This window comes from Prionailurus bengalensis, chromosome B2, assembly GCF_016509475.1.
Source record: "Prionailurus bengalensis isolate Pbe53 chromosome B2, Fcat_Pben_1.1_paternal_pri, whole genome shotgun sequence".
Lineage (NCBI taxonomy): Eukaryota > Metazoa > Chordata > Mammalia > Carnivora > Felidae > Prionailurus > Prionailurus bengalensis.
The window spans coordinates 137,345,310-137,362,324 of record NC_057349.1 but is presented as its reverse complement, the minus strand read 5'-3'; the positions used below and the strand labels follow the sequence as shown (position 1 = coordinate 137,362,324).

The window sequence follows — 17,015 nt, the reverse complement described above, 5'->3', positions numbered from 1 at the left end:
TTTGTGATCAAAGGAATATCTATAGATATATGACCATCTAGTTATGAACTAAGCATCTAGTTAGCTTTTTGTTATGAGAGGTTCGATTTTTACATATCAGGTTTTGACATTGGGAAAGTTTTTTGTTTTTTGTTTTCCTAGCACTTAGGGACTTTCCTTAAAGATGTAAACGAAAAGTGAAATCAGCAGGCACTCTACTGATGAACAAACGCCTGGTTCTCCTACCTCCACCGTGTGAACTTTCTTAGGCTGAGTCCTTTCTTGATTCACAATGTATTTTGCTCATCAAAACTGTTCTTTCATTCCAGGAGATCAGAAATGGTGTTACCACAAAGGGTGAGACTCTCAACTGGCTGAAATCCAGGCTTAAAATTTTAATTGAAGTTTCTTCTGAGAATGAAGCCCAAAAGCAAGGAGATGAGTTGGCAAAATTATCTAGTTCTTTCAAGGCTCTCATAGCTTTGTTGTCAGAGGTATACCATTTACTGATACTCTAAATAGACAGTTCTGGGTGAGAAATCTGGAAGGCTCTTTTACTTTGGGTTGTGGTTTAAGAAGTAATTATATAAAGTATAGTTGAAACACAGTAGTGAAGATACTTATTCATATGAAGATTAGTGGGGAAGATGTTTGAATTATGGTTGGTGTCATTCTTGGATATGTTAATTCAGAATAATAACCTGTATCTAAAGTATAAAGCTTATCAGATCCACACTTTTTACTCTTACTCTCTCTCTGTCTCAAAAATAAATAAAACGTTTAAAAAAAATTAAAAAATAAAAATAAAAATAAAACCTACTAGTGCCTATACTATACTATAGCACCTATACTCAGTGCCTGACAATAAATGCTTAATAACTGATAGTTGATAATAATAAAATATTCCATTTTAACAGACCAGTAAAATCTATTTTATGCAAGACCTACTCATTTGAAATAACTTTTTTTTTAATGTTTATTTGAGAGAGAGCGACAGAGAGACAGAGCGTGAATGGAGGAGGGGCACAGAGAGGGGGAGACACAGAATTTGAAGCAGGCTCCAGGCTCTGAGCTATCAGCACAGAGGCTGATGCAGGTCTCAAATTCACAGACTGCAAGATCATGACCTGAGCTGAAGTCAATGCTCAACCGACTGAGCCACCCAGGAATCCCAAGAGCTACTCATTTTAAACTTCTTATTAATACGTTTCAGTGTTTATATTCCTCTGTGGATTAAAATACACAAACCTATCTCCTTCATTTCTGGTAGGGCCCTTTCTACCCTCAGCAAGAACATTTTCACTGACCAGATTGCCATGCAAGTCTAATGAGTTTGTGCACGCGAAGATAATGTAAGAATGGAAAGTTGAATAGACTGTTACTATTATTTCTTAAAGTCATTTATAAACTTGCATGGAAAAATGATCATCTGGATGGCTTAAAGTTCCCTGATTGTAAAGATTTGGAATTCTCTGTAGATGTCCTTAATCTAACAGTTTGATCAACTAACCTTTTATATTTTCAATGCATGTAGATCTGTTTGAGACTCTAGCAGTGAATTTTCGTAAGCTCAAAATACTCTGAACTGCATGTGATTTTAGTTTTATGTGAAAATTTTGATATTATGTGTCAGTTTTCTTAAGAATTTTTGACTAATTGAAAAGAGTGATAGCATTAGTCAAATTTTGGAACATGAGTTATTTCAATCCTTTTGATAACCATCTTTCATGACAATAGTGGTGCCACTGCCATACTTTAAGTAAAATTCTGACATCATTCTTCTCTATTCTTTCTTTGATAAAGAAGCTGGTAAGGGCAAAAATAATGGTTATAGTTTTAAAAAATAAATATATGTGCCAGTGATCTTTGATCCAAGACCTAACAAATAGTTTTAGTTACATCGATAGATGAGTTTATATTTTGTTCCACCCCCCCACACACACACACATAAAACACTTTGGCAGCCTTTAAAATTAGAAATTATCAGTCTCCCTAACACTTTACCAAACCCATTTATTTACTGTATCCTCTAAGTACTCTCATGACATTGCCCATGGGACTTGTAGCAAAAATCTATCTCTAACAAATAGACACATTAATTCTTTGCACACTCATCTACCTTAAACTTCTGCATAGTTTATATTCATACCTTTATATGTTACTTCATCACTAGTAAAAGCAAAGAAAGAATAATGGAAAACATTCATGTTGTTCATGTAAAGATTTATATTAAAAGATGGATTTGACACATTCAGTGCATCCTGTGATTATCAATCCATTTAGCATTTAAATTATTGTTGAACACGAAGTGTTTGCGATTGTCCAATGTAAGGCAAAAAAGGCTGTGGGTAGATTGACAATATGTAATGGTGAATCACTTCTTTCCACAAGAGCTGTGATTTACTGAGATCTGAAGTTTGTGGTTTTCATGGGTCTTATTGCTTTGTTTGAAAAATAGCACACTCAGGTTACCTGGGCCAAACTCAGAGCAGAAGCAGGTCAAAGAAAGAGATAAATTAGAGAAAGAGAAACCGAAAGCTTCTGTGGAACACAAATGGTGCACAACGTGAAAATCTTAGTGAAGCTGGAGAACGACTGGCTTGGAAAAGAAAAGATGCTGGTGACACTGAACTAGAGGAAGCAGAAATTAGACAGAAGAGAAAGCTTAAAATTTAGGAAAAAGAATTCACTACATAGCCACAAAATTAGAAATTACATTATGGTTATGTAAAAATACTGGAATTGCATTTTCAATATTCTTTTAATACCCCCCGCCCCAAACTTTTTCTCTAATTACTTTGAATAGGGTGGATTCAACTTTCTTATAATGCACTTTTATAACTTATAATTGGATTTCAGTCATGGGATTGTAATTAAAGGGATCCAGGAGATAATAGATACAATATACCCACTTTTGTTATCCTGCCTCAATTGCCAGGTTGAGTGGGCACAGAGCCCACCTCAAATGAGGCTTGCAATTCACATAAATGTCAGTTTACTAATAACTAAATAAACCTCAAAAGTATATGAAAGAATAAAAGTTAGAGATCTGTGTATATATTTTAAGTTCTTGAGATAGACTTTACATGTATTCTTAAAATCTTTAAGATTACATGAGCATCATATGAGTTACAATTTTTCATGAAAATCTAGGTTGAAAAGATGTTAAGCAACTTTGGGGACTGTGTCCAGTACAAAGAAATAGTCAAAAGTTCCCTTGGAGAGTTGATTTCTGACTCTAAAGAAGTCCAGGAGCAAGCTGAGAAGATCTTGGACACTGAAAATCTGTTTGAAGCACAGCAATTACTTCTTCATCACCAGGTAGGACGCGCTTTATCCAAGGCACTTATGTGAAGTTCATTAGTCACTGACAGAGCCAGAGAGATCAAGGGAAATGTACGTCCACAGGATGAGGGCAAAGGGAAGGGGGTGCAGGAAGGAATCCACTTGAATGGTTAAAACAAAACAAAACAAAACAAAAACTTTGTACCTCTGTTCTCTGTTCAGTATTAGCCATTTCAGAAGAGCCTGCAAGATAAATTCCTAGCCCAAGTGATTGAATGATATCAAAAAGTTCAAGGAATATTATAGAGAGAAAGTTGGTTGAGTGAGTTATGAAAACCTTCATAAAACTTGCTCACTTGTCCTTTTCGTAACAGAGAAGGAAAGCATAGAGATAAAGTGCTTCATATTTAAGATCACTATTCTTTGTCATAAGGTTAAAATCCTGCTCTTCGATTTACAACTTTGAATACATCTCAGTTTGGAAAATTATAAAGCACATGAAGTACCAGACTTTTCAGAATAGTATCCTCTTATGAAGGATTAGAACTGGAAGTAAAGAAATTCTGGTACATGTATTGATAATAAACAATTTGAGCCAACTTACTAGCCAAACTCAATATAAGTAGAAGAATGATTCAAATAAAATATTTTAATAACAAAATTCTGGCTAACAACGTATAGCAAAATGTTAGCTAATTTTATATATGATAATATATAAACATGGAAGTTGCATTAAGAGTGTATGCATTAACAGTGTGTGTGTGTGTGTGTATATATATATATATATATATATATATAAGAGTACATGTAACACTGCAGTCTCTAGGCTTTATAGATTTATTTAATAATTATAAAAAGGCTGTGAGCACAAGAAAACATAATGCTTGGTATTACACTAGTCTCAATCATTGTAAAAGTTGTGTTTGAGTGTCAGTTTAAGTCAGAGAAATGTGAGAGTACAGATATTTACATTAATATTTTAAAACTGTTCACATTTCTTGGATCACATGCTTGGATATATGCCTTTGTTTACTTTGTGAAAATTCATAAGCTATGGATTTGAGGTTTGTACATTATACTTCAATAAAAAGTTTATTTTAAAACATAGCTTTCCCAAAATATCTCGGCAGGTTTATCAATCTGAATATACCCCAGAGTTAAATCTCCTAATATCAGCATTTTTACAGCATGAATGACTTAAAAAAATTAGAGTTGAGACTTTGTGATTTGGGGCAAAAAATAATTCTTTAAGGAGAATCAGGTCAAATGAATAGTTTCACCAAATTCCTTCCAGAGGAAAGGGCCCGCCTTCTACACAAAATGTGAAATGTTCAAATTTGTCCGCAGTTAAAACACCCAAGACCAAATTAATTGTATTGTTTATCATTAAGAACACAAAATATTTACAAATAATGTCCATTTTGATCAACATAGAGTCCCCATTGCCATTTTAACTGTTCAAGTTCACTTTTGAAATACAGTTTGGCCCCACACTGCCGAGAGGTTTTACCTTTCTGTACCTCTGCTAGAGTGCTGGTGTTTCTGTCCCTGCTTAGCCGCTCAGAGAGTAACATTTATCCCCATCTGTTGAACAAATGCTTCCAGCAAAAGACAAAGAGGATTTCTGCGAAGAAGAGAGACGTGCAGCAGCAGATAGCACAGGCTCAGCAAGGAGAAGGTGGGATGCCCGGCCAAGTCCGGGACGAGCTGCGGAAGCTGGAGAGCACCCTGGACAGCATGGAGCACAGCAGAGAGAAGCAGGAACGCCGCATCCAGGTAGGAGACCGGAAGTCTAGGGCGGTGTTAACTTCCGGGTCACAGGTGATGTCTCCTTCTAGTGGGAGCAAACGTTTGTTCCCGCCTCTGATGTTCCAGGGCCGTGTTAAGTTTTTAACATGAGTTATCTCTCGTAATCGTCACATTAACCTTATTAGATGGGTATTAGAATTAGCACATTTTGCCCACATGGAAGCTTAAAAAGAAAGGGATTGAGGACTTTCACAAAAGTCACAGAGCCGCAATCAGTAACAAAGCCAGAATTTTAATCCATACTTGTCCGAATCCAGGAATTAACACTGGATCGTTTCACTTTTCTGTGCAGTCCAGCAGCCATATGTTTATGCTTTGTTGTGATCTTGACACTTTTAAAAAGTTTCTGAAGAGTTGCTATCTGCTCATTCACTACCCCACTCCCCTCTCTTCTCTTTCTCCCTATTATTTTTCTTTTTTTGAAAGAGACTGGGAGGCTCTCTTTTCCTTTATCCCTTATCTACATTTTGAGCAATATCCTTAGATTCATAGGACTTTACAGCTGGTAGAAAACTCAGGGTGCTAGTCTACAGATCCGATTTTTGTAGGTGAATTGAAACTCAGAGTGAAATTCTTATAGGAGACATTAAGATCATCTTTGTTCAGCATAACCACATGAAATATGAAGAGAATTAACTGGAAGTTGACAGCCTAACAAATGAATGGAAATGTGAACAGTATTTTGTGACATGCTTTGATAATCCATAACATGATATGTTTACTTTTTTTTCAAATTTAGGTCACATTAAGAAAGTGGGAGCGATTTGAAACAAACAAAGAGACAGTGGTCAGATACCTTTTTCAAACAGGTTCCAGCCATGAGCGCTTTTTGAGTTTTAGCAGTTTGGAAAGTTTATCTTCAGAATTGGAACAGACAAAGGTATATCAATATGACTATGCAATCCCATGGTACTCATTATTCAGAAGAAAAGCTGTGTTTCTATTCCTTGTTACTATTAATTATTATAATTATTCATGTAATCAGTACTTATTGTTGACCTTCCACTCTTCAACACACTGGTCAAGTTGCTTTGGGGAATGAAAACATAATATTTAAACATCAAGAACTAAGAGAAAGTTTTCACTGAAGTGGGAAATGGGTCGTTCCTTCACAGGTGGATACATTTAGAAAAAATCTCTCTGAAGGCAATAATATTTGTAACTGAAACTTGAAGGGCAAGTAAGACATAGAAAAGCAAAGTGTGGGACTGCAAATAAGCATTCTTCTAATGGGAAATGGCAGAAATATAACAGTGTATGGAAATTCGGTTTTAAAACAGAAAGGCGCAAGTACAATTGTAATGGAAAGTTGACCACATCACAAAGACACGTGAAGGTCTAAAGCATTACTTGCTAGGCAACATGGAGCCCTTAAAGGTTTTTAAGAAAGAGAGCCACGTGATCAGAGCCGTACTTTAGGGAGATGCATTTTTAAGTGTTTTTAAGAAAATTGAAAGGGTGTAAGACTGGTGTCATGAGATCCAATTAGAAAGTTATTGCGTGTGCGTATTAACGTGGACATGAGTCAGGGTAATGGAGATGGCAGTGGTAACCGACGCAAGAGACAGAGAGTAAAGGAAAAGATGAGGATCCCCAAGGTTCTGAGCCTAACAGACGCAATGAGAGTGAGACAGGAACTTGAAGGAGTAGCTGTCAGTTGAGGAAGATGACTGACACAGTTTAGGACAGATTGAGGTTGAGGCTCCAGTGGGACATCCAACAGAGAATATTTAGTGGGTGTGCTTCATGAGATCAAACCTATAAGCTCAAATACCTTAGATGCTCAGAGTAGACCAATAAATTGTAGGAAGTATTTAGAGAGTTGTACGGGCTCTTTCGGTCTTTTTGCACACGTTTTGGGTTAATAGAATGAGTGAGTTAATGTGTTAGCCAATGTATAAGAAAGAAGACTCATGTTCATTGGTTAATAACAAGTAATCCCTGTGCTTCTTTTCTCTTACCAGAAAGGGCTTCTGTGTCTCTCATACTGCCAATTTTGTATTATTTCTGGTAACATTAACTCACTGAGGAGTTTAAAGTCTTAAAAAGCCACAGATTTTTTCAATTCTGTATTATTTTCATCAGCCATTTAAAGAGAACATCACTTTTAATTTTAATTTTTAATTTTAATTATTTTATGTATTAAAACTGTATCAGGTATCTTTTATAAATACAAACAGATTCTGGGGTTGATTATCATGGAGGTGTTTTGCCCAGATTCCATCCAGCACTTCTGATACCCTGTGGCTCTAATCCCTTTGAATTTGTGTATCAGCGGTAGATGAAACAAGCATAACCTTTTTAGTGTTATTATTAAAATTTTCCTTAGCCAGTAATGGTTTGGGATTGATTTAATAATGTGAGTTAACATTTATTGAATGTATACACATGCTTGTCTAATCACTTGATGTTTATCATCTTTAATCTACAAAACAGTCCTGAGAAATAGTTATCATTTTGAGTCCTGTTGGATAAATGAGGAAATACAAGGAACAAAGGTGTTAATGATTTTGTCCAAGATCTCAGGATTACTAACTGGTAAGGTTGGGAATCAAACCTCAGAGGTCTGAGTCCAGAGAATAAACCTTTAGCTACTAGATTTTTCATTGAAAAATTGAGCTACTTTACTGTTGATATGCGCTGTTACACAAACACGTCATCTAGAATAATTGTCCTCCACTTCTTTGCTCACTTGACATTGTTAATACAGTGTTCATTCCAGTTGTAGCCCTTGAGTGGTTGTGCTAAAGAACTTGAGTGCTTTCTGTCCACCAGCGTGTGGTAGGGAGTTCACAGCAATACCATGTTTATTCTTCACAGCAAGGCTTTACTGATGAGGAAATGAAAATTCAGAGTTCTGTGACTCAAGATCACATGGCTAGTGAAGGATAGAGCGTGGTTTCAACTCCAGACCTGACTGACTCCAGAGTCTGTCCTTTCCTGCTGTATCCTACTGCCACTCATATGTTTTCTTCTTAGGACTTAGAGATAAAGCCTTATAACATTATTCTATTTTGGCTTAATTTGGTTTCAGTCAACATCGTTCTGTCCTTTGGATTCCTCCTCTGCATTGTTCTTTCCCAATGCATAGCTCCTACAGAAGGCTCTCAGATGGAGAGCATGTAAGCATTTGCAAACATAATTCCACTTTCTCCATGATTTTTCCTGGGCTCTGGGAATCACCAGGAGGGGAAGGGATACTATTTTACATTTTGATTCTGTTCTTGGGATTCTGAGAGATTATGATGGAATTCACAGTCTTCACAACTGAATCTACCTGACTGTAAGTTCATGTATAGCCACAGTAAATGCTTATAACCACAGAATTTAATGTGACATTAGCGAATACCAATTTTTAGGATATTATAAGTCTCTCTGCCATAAAAAGGAAGTTGTACTTACCCATTTTTATTGTCTCAAATTGCTGGGTATCTCTCTGAAGGAATGTTGATATTTCTATGAGGACTTTAAGCCTTTCAAGCATGAAGATACAATAGTATTATGTAGTAACTATCTTACGTGGCATTATGTAATAATTCTAGGAGGATCTCCGTGGGAAGAGGTGGCTATCAGAAGTCTTACCTTTGAACATTATTTACATCAGATTTCTTCATTACCTATTTTGGAGGAGGGAAGTTTATGATCAAAATGAAAACCTCCTGTGAGCTTCTCTTACATGAGAAGAAATGAGACACTAGTTTTTTCACACAAGATTTTTTTCACACAAGATTATCTCTGGGATTAGCTTTGCTATTCAGTTTTCAATACATTTACCTGACAGAATTCAGGTAACAGCTCAAATTTACCAGTGCCTCAACCATATTAAATTAATTTTTGAATTGAAGTGGTTTGCTGTTAATGAAAATCAGTGTGTGAATTTTTAAACCATGTGCCACGCACTTCAAAATGAAATTGCTAATAAAATGCTAACAGTAACTTGACAAGAAAACCATTACTATCTGAATTTTATATGAAAGCCTGAAAAATAATTCACCAAAGTCAAACAACTAGTAATTAGCAAATCCAGAGTTCTACTCCAGGTTTGACTGGCTCAGAACTTACCTTCTTTTCATCGCATAGTGTGTGGCTATGTAGTCAATAAGATTTAACAGCATTCAGATCAGATTATCTCTCTTTTCAGGGAATTAGTTAACAAAATGTTTCTTTATGGGAAAGTATCAGTGATACACCATATTGACTAAAATAGTCTTCAGTTAAATAAATAAGTACTTATATTAATTGGCCTAGAACTCTCTTATCTCTAAGACTGAAAAAATCAGTCACTATTGATCATTGCCTGAACGGAGCCCATAATACACTAACATATTTGTGGGTAAGTTAGTTATTATAATGCAGCTTAAATTCTAAGCAATAAACCCAAACCAGGAAACAATGGAAAACATTCTTGTGAGAATTGTTGGATAATTATGAAGGTAGATATTTGACTGTGTATATAAAATGAAAATAATTTAGTGAAGTGTCTATTCTGGCCATGACGAAAATAAGTCGGGTCTTATTGCTAAGAATATTATATTCTAATACTCATACAGGTATGAATCCATCTATCCATCCATCTATTCTGGTAGAGATTCTGCAAGGATGTGCAATTTATTTGAGGGTAGAATTTAATAGCAGATGCCTTCCTAACAATTATATTATCTTTTACTAGGAGTTTTCTAAACGAACAGAAGGTATTGCAGTCCAGGCTGAGAATCTTGTGAAGGAAGCTTCCGAGATACCACTTGGGCCCAAGAATAAGCAGCTGCTTCAACAGCAGGCCAAGACAATCAAAGAGCAAGTCAAAAAATTAGAAGACACACTTGAAGAAGAGTATGTGCTTGACAAGTCCTAAACTTTCTTCTCTGAGATAAAGTTTCATACAGCCTTTCCTGTATATTGTATTCAAAACATTCTTTTAAAATCTCAAAGTGTCTGTGTATTTCAGCATGTTTTGAGGAAGCAACTCACAGTTCAAAAGGAAGTGTCACCAAGACAGAAAACCATCATCTATATAATAGAGCAGAAAAAGTATGAGGGATGTGGTTTTGGCATTGTAAACTGATCTTGTTCATGAGAAAGCCGTATCTATTAAATTCTGTGGCCTTCGTACAATCTCAAAAAAAGAACCAGTATTTAAGATAATTTTTGTACTGCAGTATTCTGCTGTCACCAGTGAGGAAGAAGAAGAGACACTTTTGTTGTGTAAATGCTAGGCTTAAATATAGGTAACACAGACCAAGTGTCTCCATCTCCAAGAAGTTTCCAGAGCTTGTTTACAGTGCCTCAATATTTGAATTGTCACTGATTGATATACTATTTCCGAAACTCAACTTCAAAAATTTATTTTACTTTTAAACATTTAATATTGCCTATGGTATGCTATTATGTACAAAATAAACACACAAAAAATCTGGAGGGGGAAAATGTGTGAAGATACGGCCAACGTTCCTCAGAATAATATGGCTGCATATTTTTATTCAAAGTTCTTTACTGGCAGATCACGAACACCTATTATTCTTAAGATAGAGGACATAATTTCTAAGGTGAATTTTAATATGTGAAACTTGTTTTGAATACTAGTAACACCTTGAAATTAACATTGTACATCTGCATAAACTTTAAAATTTGTTAAATAGTCTAAAGGAAATTAGGACTTAAAACTTTGAGAACTTTATTTTAAATACTATCCATCAAGTTATGGAAAAAAATGAAACTTAGAGTTTGTTAGAAAAGAAGCTACTTTTATTAGAAATGCCCATTTGAATCTGTCTCATATGACAACTTGCAACATAACTTAGTTTGCATTACCTGTACTGATGAGAGCATTAGGCACATCCAGGGTGTACATTTGAGACTGCAATATTATTTAATTTGACATTCAATGATGCCATTGCATTCTTCTTGATGTCTTCAAGTGCCTTTTGGTAAACAGGGAAATTCTTTCAGTTTTTTTTTTTAACCCAAGGACTTATCCGTTTAATGATACACTGTTAGTTTCTTAGTCTTTTTTCTAAACTAAAAGCCATAATCACATGATTATATACGCGTAGCTAATACAAACTGAATATCTATAGTTGAAATTTTGTTCACTAGATTTATAAGAAATAAAGCCCAAATTTTCTAAAAGCAGTTAGGGTGCTCATGTACAAGAAAGTATAAGAGTCTTTTGGAATCAAGACTGTACAAACGTCTAAGAATAGCTACAAATCATTATAGGTTATAAATTGCAGGTTTGACTCTAGTGATAAAACAGTTCCTGCAAGGCAACATGGGATTCAGATTAAAATCTCTATCTTGATTCATAAAGATGCATTTTATAAAGATCTTTGAGTATAGAGCATCCCTGCAGATCTCTGCTCTAAGAGCAAAAGGAGCTTGTCCACAAAATCCAGACTGCTAAAAGGCTCTGTGCAGTGGAATCTATGTGGGCGGCTTCTTGAAAGTCCTGGCAGCTACTGGTCATGTGTAGAGTTTACCTAGATTATACCTGGATTCAAACCCCTTTGGACCCAGCAATATTTTGTTCGAAGCACAGTTCCTTTCATAACATAGTGTAGATACTACCTCGTTAAATGCTCATTCTCAGAGGAGATAGATAGGAAGACATGAGGACTCAGTACTCGGGTCGAATGTGCATTTTTTTCCTGTTCCAATAGTTTCAACTTGGACATGGTCACAAGTGTCTTCACTCTCTTTTCATCTGGTAATTTAAAGGAAACTGTATTGTTGTTTTCTATTAAAATACTGCATTTTCTTTACTTAATTTGGTTAATTTTAGTATTAAAACCATGGAAATGGTGAAAAACAAGTGGGATCATTTTGGCAATAATTTTGAGACCCTGTCCGTCTGGATAACTGAGAAAGAAAAAGAACTCAATGCCTTGGAAACTTCATCATCTGCCATGGACATGCAAATCAACCAGATTAAGGTGACCTGATCACACGTTACGTTTATAATCCATGTCTAGCTTTTAAGAACTCCTTTCTTACATTTCATCAAGTGCTAGTTGGCCCCACGACAAATCTCTCATTGCTATGTGACTCTATTAAAATTCAATTCACACAAAATGATGAGCTAAGAGGTCTTGATTGATACTGGGCAACACTTTATAGTTGGAATTATGTATTACTATTTTCTGACTTATGCATTCAAAGTCAGCATTGTGTGCAATATCATTAAAATGTTTTTATGGTTACATTATTCTTTTCCTTGATTTTGAATTAACCCCACTGGAGTGTTCTGTTGATTCACTTATACAACATGAAATGTATTCATCATTTACAACTGTACTCTGTAAGTATTGTTCCAAATGTCTAGCTCAAGTATTAGTGGCAATTACCCTCCCAAACCACAAGGAGGAGAAATGACTTTCTGTAGGTGAAACAATCAGACTCTACTGCTCTAATGCTTTCATGTATGAAGGCCTTTGGGCACAAACTGAGATGCCCTGATACTTTAGCTCTCCCAGCTCTAAAATAACCATGTGCATAGACTGTCATTATTCACTTCATTCAAATAGTTTAAGAAGAAAAGGACTGAAAGACGTGAATTCTCTGTCTTTGATACATTTTTTACACGACACACTTACAAATTGCAGCCACTTCTTTTTCTATCTAATCTCATGTTTTTGGAAGGGGAAACCCACTGCCATTTCATTCAATTAAAAATAGTAATATAAATACCAAGGTATTTCACAGTGTGGCTCAGAACAAGTCATTCCCATGTGCGCTGCGGAAGGGTGCGATGGTGCTTAGCTAAGCTTACATTACCGTGCAGATTATCCTGGTTTATCACACATCTTTTGCACTCAAGGCTATGTGGAATCTGGTGTATGGAATCTGTTAATGTCTTGTGTGGTGGTATACTAGGGAAAATAGATGCCGATCCACTAAGAAGTATTCATGAAATATGTTTAATCTCTAACGCCGTTTTTAAAAGTTATCATTTAACCCTTTCACTACATCCTAAGAAAACAAAGAATAGCACATTTAAATAGTTTTATCAAAAATTTTCTTTCAAAAATTTTTGACATACCCTTTTTAATTTGTTTATTCTTGCCATAATTCATTTTATTGTTATTTCAACCTTAATTCATTTCCAGGACTTCTGAACTATATCAATGATCAAATGTCATCACCTCTTTACTCTTTGGGAAATGAAATGATTACACATTTTATTTTTAAATATATAAACATTCAATTGTAGATTTCCATGTTGTTAGATTAAAAAGACATTTTAATATGCCAATATGGCATTTTGTAAACTGTCTAAAATGTATCAAATGAATATGAATAATAGAAAAAAGTTTTTGCTAGAAATAAGCAAAGATGGTGTGGAATACATTAGTACTGTGGATTTAGGCTAATAGGTTCACTTTCTGTTTCCAAACCAAAGATGATATAGGAAATATTAGAAATAAGGTAACACTTGTCATAGCATTTCACTTGAAAACAACCTTAGGGTTAACCTTTATGAAGTATTTGCATTATCACAAGGATATTTATCTAGAAGCCCACTTTTATGTTTCATTACATGCTATTCTAAATTGACTGATTTTCCTATTCTTAGTTGATAATTTACAAAAGATACACTGGGTCCATCTTCCATCTACCCTTTTTGGATTAGAATCCAACAGTATGATTACATAGTTTGCATTTATGAATTTGTTGCTGACACGTATTACTCTAAAATCTAAGAACTTCGGTCTTAATGAAGATTGCTTCACTGAGACACCCAAAACCCTTTTTGGCACCTAGGGGACGTAAATACATATTTGTTGAATTTATGAGTAATTTTTCTACAACATATCACCTTGAAAAACAGCAAAACAAAGAAAGGTTGTGTTCATGTTCAAATAACAAATCTTTATTAGAGATACCGCTGTAGTTATGCATATGAAAAATAAAAATAAATAAGTGATGAGCACCTGGCACTAATCTGATGTAAATTATTCCTGATTGTCTCATCTAGGCAAGTTATTTCTGACTGTTGTCTCACGTAGACATAAGTCACACATTTTTTTTTTTTCCCTAGGGTAGTTGTATTCTCCATTTAACTTACTTGAAACTGAGACTTGTCTGAAGTTTTGGCTTTATTTGATTGGAAGATTTGGCTCTTTTTCTCAGAGGAATCATGTTCATTCTCTTACGCATAAATAAGCCTCTATGGATATGATAGACATATCTCCTTCCCGCACCCACATCCTTCGTGGCCATCAGTGATTTTCACGTGTTAGCGAATACATAAAGGATCGTCCCGCTCCAAATGGGAATTATAGTCTAAGTGCTTCACTGTAGAGGCCACAGCTAATGGGTAAGGCAGTGGTTCAGAGTGGAGCCCGCATCAGTAGGAGCAGCAGCGCCTGGGTATTTGTAAGAAATGCAAAGTCTAGGCCTTACCTTAGACCTGCTGAGTCTGAGTCCCTGTGGATGGGGGCCAGGTGATCCTAATATATTCCAAATTTGGAAACCACTGGCATAAAGACTAGATGATAAATTTGAAAAGGCTGGTTTTAGGTAAGAGTGGAATCAGAAAAGCTTTTGCCTTGGGAAAATACGAAATACTCAACCAAGTTAGAGGGAAATTGAGTGAATGTCAATACTAGCATTTCTATGAGTTATTGGAACACAATGCTCCCCAGATCTACTGGTTACAAGGCATAACTCACAGGATAAGCGGGAATTCTCTGTACCTTTAGAGAGACTTCTAGTTTTCGGTAAGACATGAACTACAAAAATAAAAAAAAAAAAAGAAACACAGGGACATCTCTTTGCTCACTTCACTGCAACAGGAGTAGGTATTTCCCTTTATTCTCTATGCCGTGAGCACGACCACCATCAGTTTGTATTTTTCAGACACGCTACACATCTCTCCTCCCCAAATAAGGTCAGGAAACATGATGTTTGTTCATAGTTGCTCTCTAATAGCCCAAGTATGTTGAAATGTCAGCTAAGAAAATCTCTCCTAATTTTCTCTCTGTGCAGGTAATCTATTATTTCAGGAAGACAAGCTTGCTCAGCCTACATTGTCATTTTCCTTGTTTTAAATATTAGGTCATAATTCAGGAAACAGAAAGCAAGATCGGCTGCATTACAGAGCTAGAAGAAGCAGCTCAGTCTTTCGCTCAGTTTGTCACCACTGGAGAATCTGCTCGCATCAAAGCCAAGTTGACACAAATAAGAAGGTACTGGGAAGAACTCCGAGAGCATGCGCAGTGTTTGGAAGGAACAATACTGGGACATTTATCTCAGCAGCAAAAGTTTGAAGAGAATCTGAGAAAGGTAAGAATGGGTCTGTGTGTGCTAAAGTTACTATTGCCTATTGCATTTATAATGCAATGCAATACATAGTCCAGAAAGAGTAGACTAAGGGAAGATACAATTTGCCAATCATTTACCAAGTTGTCAATGATGACCAACTTTTTAAATATTCACGGGTTCCTTTGTTGAGGTAATATAAAAATATAATTATACATTGTGTTCAGATTAGGCATTAAGGCTTATCTATTCCTTTCAAACAGTGGGACACATCGATTTTAGATTTTTTAAAAAATATATCTATATATAGTATCATTATATTGAAAGTTATCCAGATAGATAGGCATGCTGTTTCCTCAATAACTTTTTCTTCTTTGACATGCATTTTCCCCACCATTATTTTTGTATTTCACTAATGTTTTAGATCCAGAAGTCTGTGTCTGAATTTGAAGATAAACTTGCTGATCCAATTAAAATATGTTCTTCAGCCACAGAAACATACAAAATTCTCCAAGAACATATGGTAAGAGGAATCTGATAATTCCTGCTTGAAAACATAGTAAATATTTTTATGACAGTTAAAATTGAAAGGATTTTTATGTACTTGGGGAACGATACAGATCAAACATACTTCACGTAACACAGGAAATATAAGTACGCAAGTAAATCTTTATTAAAAAATTCATATGAAAGGAGTATTCATTTACAATGTATTTCTCATAATTAAGACATGTAACTTTTTCTGATTATAGCTTTAGTAAATTCTGTTACTTCTTGCAGGCATTATAAAAAATTAAATGTGCATAAAAAAACTGCATGTGCATAGAAGATTTTAGATTGTAACTCACTACACCCAGATGTGCAAAGAATATGTTCTCACTAATCTTCCACTGATGACTAGTTTTTTTGGTCTGGTGCCTGAACTAGTAACTACTGTGAGGTGTTCTGCAAAGGAACAGACAGATGCCTTTGGTAAAATTTAGGGGAAGGAGCAGAAGGGGAGAATCAGGCATGAAAAAAAGCTAAAAAGAAATGTGTTAATTAATATATATATACACGTTGTCCCTATATATGTGCATGGATGCACACATATAATGTGCCTAGGGCAGGGGCTACAGTGATAGAAAGCAAACAGTTGACAAAGGAATACCTGCAAAGGGGAGTGGAATTTATATCATTTGAATACTTAAAATAAGAATGCATTTTTTTAGGGCACCTGGGTGGCTCAGTTGGTTCAGCAGCCGGCTCTTGGTTTCAGCTCAGGTCATGATCTCACGGTTTTCGAGTTTAAGCCCCACGTCAGACTCTGTGCTGACAGCATGGAGCCTGCTTAGAATTGTCTGTCTCCCTCTCTGTCTCTGCCCCTCTGCCGTTCACACTCTGTCTTTCTCCGTCTCTCAATAAATAAATAAACATTAAAAAAAATAGTTAACTAAGTCAATAACTGAGTACCAGAGACGATAATATTCTATTTTTTCTAACATTTAGATTTCTTAAAGCAGATTATTTTTTTTCTCTGTCATCATTTATGATCTGTACAATGAGGATATTGAAAGATCACAACTCTTAAGATTCTTATGAAGATTAAATGCGTTTATATGAAATGTACATAACATCAAGGCACTGTTATGATCACTCCTGTTAGCAAACATGTCAGCTATATCACTCCCCATATATTTTTGATA

General features: G+C 35.4%; 1 protein-coding gene across 1 annotated transcript in view; it reads left to right on the top strand.

Moving 5' to 3' along the window:
• Window positions 1–17,015, top strand: part of SYNE1 (spectrin repeat containing nuclear envelope protein 1) — a 472,071-nt gene that overhangs the window by 182,282 nt on the left and 272,774 nt on the right. Inside the window, 8 exon segments of the mRNA XM_043592628.1 lie at window positions 309–473; window positions 3,133–3,300; window positions 4,870–5,040; window positions 5,813–5,953; window positions 9,743–9,903; window positions 11,852–12,002; window positions 15,127–15,354; window positions 15,755–15,853. Of these exon segments, the coding sequence (XP_043448563.1) occupies window positions 309–473; window positions 3,133–3,300; window positions 4,870–5,040; window positions 5,813–5,953; window positions 9,743–9,903; window positions 11,852–12,002; window positions 15,127–15,354; window positions 15,755–15,853 (1,284 nt within the window).